The sequence below is a fragment of the Hydra vulgaris genome, chromosome 13 (genome assembly GCF_038396675.1).
Source record: "Hydra vulgaris chromosome 13, alternate assembly HydraT2T_AEP".
NCBI classification, from domain to species: domain Eukaryota; kingdom Metazoa; phylum Cnidaria; class Hydrozoa; order Anthoathecata; family Hydridae; genus Hydra; species Hydra vulgaris.
The window spans coordinates 23,145,590-23,151,696 of record NC_088932.1 but is presented as its reverse complement, the minus strand read 5'-3'; the positions used below and the strand labels follow the sequence as shown (position 1 = coordinate 23,151,696).

General features: G+C 29.9%; 1 protein-coding gene across 1 annotated transcript; it reads right to left on the bottom strand.

The window, feature by feature from the left end:
• On the bottom strand, positions 1-1,282 carry LOC100198054 (tubulinyl-Tyr carboxypeptidase 1). The gene has a single exon (XM_065815090.1). It carries the CDS (start codon positions 1,202-1,204, stop codon positions 356-358), a length of 849 nt encoding a protein of 282 aa, XP_065671162.1. The 5' UTR covers positions 1,205-1,282; the 3' UTR covers positions 1-355.
• Positions 1,283-6,107: the final 4,825 nt, after the last annotated feature.

Genomic DNA, 6,107 nt, shown 5'->3' with positions numbered 1-6,107 from the left:
TTTATTATAAAAATAAATATATATTTCATATTAGCAATTTTTATTTATACTTTACATGTTAATAATATACAATAGAATTTTTAGGTATAGACATTTTAAGATTATTTACACATTTCATTATAATAATACCAACTGTTGATAGTTTATTATTATAAGAAAGTTGTAAAAAGTTAGGAAATATCAAACAAAATTGAATTTTATTTTATCTTTTCCAACTTTGTCATAACATGAAAATATTATAAATTAAATGTCTTATGTTTTATCATTTACTCTGAAAAACACAAAAACACAGAACTATAAATAAACTATAGAATGTAAGTAAGTTTAAGGGATTTTCACTCTTATCAATGAAGTATTACTGTTTAATGTAACTACTTTTCCTCAATTCTCTACTGTAAATTTCCAATGATTTTATAATATTTTCATCATTTGTTTTTAACATTGGAACAGTATAATAATTCCAATTTATTTGATCAGAAGATTGCATATTTGAAGTAATTATCGAACTTAATTTAACTTTAGTTAAGCAGTGATAACATTCTGAATAACTAGCTCTGTAGTCAAATATTAAGTCAGCCAAATTTTTATATTTAAATGACTTATCCATTAAATTTCTACGCCTGCTCAAACCAATTGCTCCAAAACAAGATTGGGAACACCAATAAAGACCAAGTACAATGTGGCGATGAACTTTGTTCTGAAACCTTGACTTAAAGCGAATTGAGAATCGTAAAAGTGACTTAATACTTGAAGTCAAGTATATTGAAACAATAACAGCTTCAAGGCATTTTATAGGCATTGGATTTCTGATTATATCTTTGGCTAATTCAGCTAATCTGTAAAGAGGCCTTTTTGTTTTAACATCAAAAAAATAAACACCTAAATGATTATACTGTAGCTGATTGAGAAAACCCTGCACTTGTTTAACTTTATCTTCTAAGATCATGCCATTAATAAATGAGGGTTTTTTTGGAAAAGTTGAATGTAGCATAATATCATTGCTTTCATACACGGAAATATCGGTTAATACTCTAGTCGATAAATGATTTAAATCAGAATCTGATCCAGATCTAGATGAATTTAATAAGTAAATTTCACTATGCGGATAGGAATCTTTGAACTTTTGAAGTAAATAGCTCCAAGTTTCTTCATCTAAAGGCAGCTTATAAATTTTTTCAAATGTATTTTCTTTTTTGTCTATCATAACGAAAACTATTGCATTTAGTATTTCTATACGCGCTTTCTGATATGTGCTGCAATTATGAAACACGTGACGAAGTGTTTTCACCAGAGTGAAAAAATGTAAACAAAACCTATTAGCGAAAAGTAAAAGAAACAAACCTTTTATAAACGAACAATAATAATAAAAAAAAAAGGTCTTATATAGCATTAAAAACATTTGTAACTTTAAGCAAATATTATTAATTTTTATATATGGTTTTATTAGTTTAAATGTAAAATTAAAAAGTATATATATATGAGCCCTTAACAACGCTTTAGAAACCCCAATAGTGTGCGCAAAATAATTTAGCTATTTAATTAATTAAACAATTAAATTAACAACCCGGTTAACAAATATATTTTGTAAAAATAACCCTTTTATTAAGTTTCGTGTCATAAAATTTATTTTCAAAAATAAGTTATTTTTACACTTTATTACTCACACATACGTTAAACTTTATACTATATAAGCAAATACTTTTCACGCACACTACTAAAAAAGATATTAACAATTTTTTTATCATGCGGTGATAAAAAACATTAAAACGCAGCAAAATCTAAAAATCAATGGGTATTTCTTCAAAGATGTTTTAAACACTAGATCATCCCAAGATATTTTTTAAACAATTAACAAACCCGAAATATCTTTTTAATATCTATCGCAGGGATGCAATAACAAATGTGCAAACAAAGCCGCATTTTTGTCACGATCCAAAAACAGTTTATAGTGTATTTATAGGGTAGGGTACATAAAGACTTTTTTCGAGTCTTACTGAACGAGCATTTTCTTTGGCCAAATTCCATGCTGAACACAAATCCACCTAGCATTTTGCTGTACTACATCGTTTGATGTCGGATCGCGGCCATTTTTCGAAATAGCCGTTTTAATGACAATTTTTTCTTAGACCCCTACATCTTGATCCAGATTAGACCTTGTGATATGTCCTTTCTATAGTTTTTCGGGTCAAAAGTTCGTATTTCAATGGAATATTAACGTATAAATAATGTTTTATTTTATATGCGAATAAAATGCTACAATTTACAATTCTAAGATATTCCAAAAGTTAGGAGATTGATCTGAAACTCAAGTTGCAGTGATTCAGAGGTAAAATGAATAAGCTACTGTTTGTTCTTATATATTCATTACGAACCAAATATATTATTGAGTATTTATTCAGCAGTTAAAACACTTTTCAGTAAACGATCAATGTTGTCAACAAGATCAATCACAGGCTTGAGAACGTTTTTTATAGAAATTCTCAATTCGTCAAGAGTGAAGTTTCTGCATTTTGATTTATTCGTTGTACAATTTCACACATCTTCTCTGTCTGGTATTAGAAACTACAGTAAAACGCCAATAACATATTTCTGAAAAGCTGACTTTCAGGTAATGAGTTTAGTATTTCAATATCAGACTGTGTCACAGGTCCTCCATGCTTTTTACAATCTTTCACCACTTTAAAACTTTTGAATTTTTCTGCTTTTTCAGTTCATCCTTTTTCACAATAGATAGGCTTTGGGCAACCTGAACGGTTGCAATAAAGTCTTTGTCTAGTTTTCTGGCCTACTTTACCTCATCAGACGTCCTCACCCCTTTCCATTTCTTTCTTTTATCTCCGCATGCGAGCTCGGTACAGAATGAACCTCTGATTAGGCCATTTGTCATCACTACATTTTTTCTGGATAACGTAGTAAAGGTTGTGGAACCACCACATATGCGGACGTAACAACTGTCATGTGTACCTTATGTGCCTACGTGACTTGCCTCACGGCTCATTTGGGGAGAAGGTACATTTAGGAGAAAGCGGTGCAATACAGAGCCGACGACTGCGGAAGGGGGGGCACACATACACAACTTTTGTTCTGAAGGACCTTTTTTTTTTTATTTGTAAAAAAAGTTCTTGATAAAGAGGGATTTATTAATACTTTGACGATTGTGCCCCTCCAATTCGAAACCCGTGTCCTCGGCCCTGCGATAGTGCGAGAAACGAAAGAAAAAAACATGCTTTTTCAGATTACTCAAACAACTTGATAGATACGTTATTCTAAGTGTGTTTTTTGAATTCTCCAGCCCAAAATCATAACAAATGGCATATTATTACACTTGTTTCGGATGGAAAAAAAGGTCCGGTTTGAAAAATGATAATTTTGGCTGCCGTTTTGAAAAATTGGAGCGATCTGTCACACATGTAGTGTGAATAGGCCAAAAATTCACCGATAATTGGGTTCAGCGTATCAAATCGTCTCAGGATTTACTCGTTCCGAAAAAATTTTGTCATTTACCCTACCGTAGTATTTAAAGTTTTATCCAAGAACTTTTGCATTATGCAGGAAAGAACATATAAATCATGAATAAAAGTTTCTTACAGAAATGTTCATAGAACATGGTCATAATAAAAAAAATACTTCAAAACATTGTCAAAAAAATAAAAAACAATAAGTAAAATAATCGACAAAACAACAACAATAACATCAAAAAACTAGAATTTAATTATATTTCTCTAACATGGGTGCCAAAACTAAGTATTCAATTAAAAAAGATGTTTTAAAATGCAGGGTATACTCCAGTTTTCAAATCACCAAAAAACCTTAATAAAATAACTCAAAAAAACAAGTCTTGTCTTCACAACAACTCTTATCCTGGAGTCTACAAACGGGTGCGTTCGTGTGGAAAATTCTATGTAGGTGAAACAAAACTCAAGGTTTCATTACGCATTTGCCAACATCAAAAACATACTTTTGAGGGAAAATGGAAAAATTTTCCGTGGCGGGACATTCTAGAAATTGCCATGGTGCCTTTGGCTGGAATAAAAACAATACGGTTAAAGTAGAGGCAGACTATTTTGTTAGAGTAGTGAGAGAGTCTTTGGAAATACAGTTTAACCAGTGTTCTCCAAATAACGGTGGTTTGAATGAAGATGACAGTGATTACGTCACATCATCGTTTCGGAAACCTTTTTTTTTTCTTATTTAAGACGCAAGAACACATTACATTATTATTTGTTTGTTTTTTAATGGTTTTTTATATTATCTGAATAACGAGGGTATATATAACCCCTATAAATATTATATTATAAAAAGTTTTATAAGGATAAGTTTTTATACTATAATTGGATGTTTTAACTTAATTTAGTTGCTGCCATTGGTTTTTTCAAACATTTAAGAACTTGCGTAAAAATTTATTTTTGTATTATCATTGCACATTTCAAAGTTTATTCATTTTCATTTAATAAAATTAAATAAACTTCGAAATTTTAATAGAATTTTTCCCTCCGAAAAAAGGATTTTTACCTTCTTTTGATTTTTGCATCAAGTTTTTACAATTTGATGTATAACAACCACATAGTTTCCAGGAGTGACTGATCCAGGAATTTTTAGTGGAGGGTGGGGGTGTTATGTTGTAATATTTTTGTATTTTGTACCACATTTGCGTCACCTAAACAAAACAAAAAAAGATCCTCGATTTCTAAGATATTTTACTACTTTCAGATTCTAGTGGTAGGGGTGGTGGTCGTGGGGGGGGGGATGCATAATCTCATCCCCCATCCTGGATATGTCACTGGTTTAAAGATGTCTGTCACAATAAAGTGTCACAATAAATAATGTCTGCATTGATTTATTGTCCAAAAGACAAATACCAAATTTATGTAGCTCCTAATGTGTATTGAAACATTTCTTTAATCTAAAAAAATATCAAAAAAGCAAAGCCTTTGCCCCGATAAGTTAGGATTAAAAAAACTTTTATCATAAGGCCTTTGTCCTGGGCAGTTTAGGATTTAAAAATTGCCCCGGCATTGGAGCAGTTTGGAATAAAAGAAAATCTTTCTTATAAACCAATTGAAAAAATAAAATTTATAACATTCAACCAAGTTTGAATGTGATGAGCTTGATAATCAATGTGGAAATAGAATACTTGATGAAAAAGTTATCACTTCTTAAGTTTTTATTATTTCTTAACATTTTTATTTTGTAAGCCAATGCAATATTAATAATGGTTATTAAATAAAAATTAGTGGGCAATTATAATTGCCCAGTATTTTTCAATAACTCTCAAATTTATGAAGTTCGGAGGGTTTTCTGTTTTACGCAAAACTTTCACATAATTTTGCTTATACCATTTTATAGCAAATTTACTATAACTACTTGAAGTTAAATCAGGCCAAAACACAGGTCTATTATCAAGTAATTTAAAGTAGATGAAAGACGTTTTTGTAAACACTCTTTAACATATATTAGACTAAAAAGTTTGGACTCAAAAATATAATTATAAGGTGCTAACTTTTTGCCATACCTGCAAATGGCTTACCAAATCAAGGTTTTTTAGCAAACTTATCACGTATTGTGTATTTAAATTTTTTATCCGCTTTTCCTCTATATTTGCATAGATAATTAAGTTTCATCGTCTTTATTAATACAGAAATTTTAGAAGTAAAGTTCTTATACAACTCTATGCAGTGGTTTTTTTCACTTTTTTTAAGTTTTAGAGCGGTTCGCCACTTTTTCTGATTTAAAAGAAAAAAGACCATATTTCAAAATTTTACAACGAAGCTATGAGAAAATTTGTATCTTTTTGCGCGTTTCTTTATAACCAGTTTTATATCTCGAAAATCCACCTTTTTTTTCTTTTTACTGATTTTATATGAGAGAAACGTTACTAACGGTGTAGGAATGTATTTGAAAATTTTTTGCTACTGAATTCTAACTGAATCACTATTAAGATTTTGCAAATATTTGTTGGTAATTTTTTCTTTGGTAATTTTTAATGCTTTTCTTAAGTTAAATGGGAAAACTAAAGCAATTGTGAAACCGCAACACGTTGTAAACAAAACACAAACATTATTAAAAATTTTTTAATACAACCACTAAAAAAACGTATTTATTCTTTT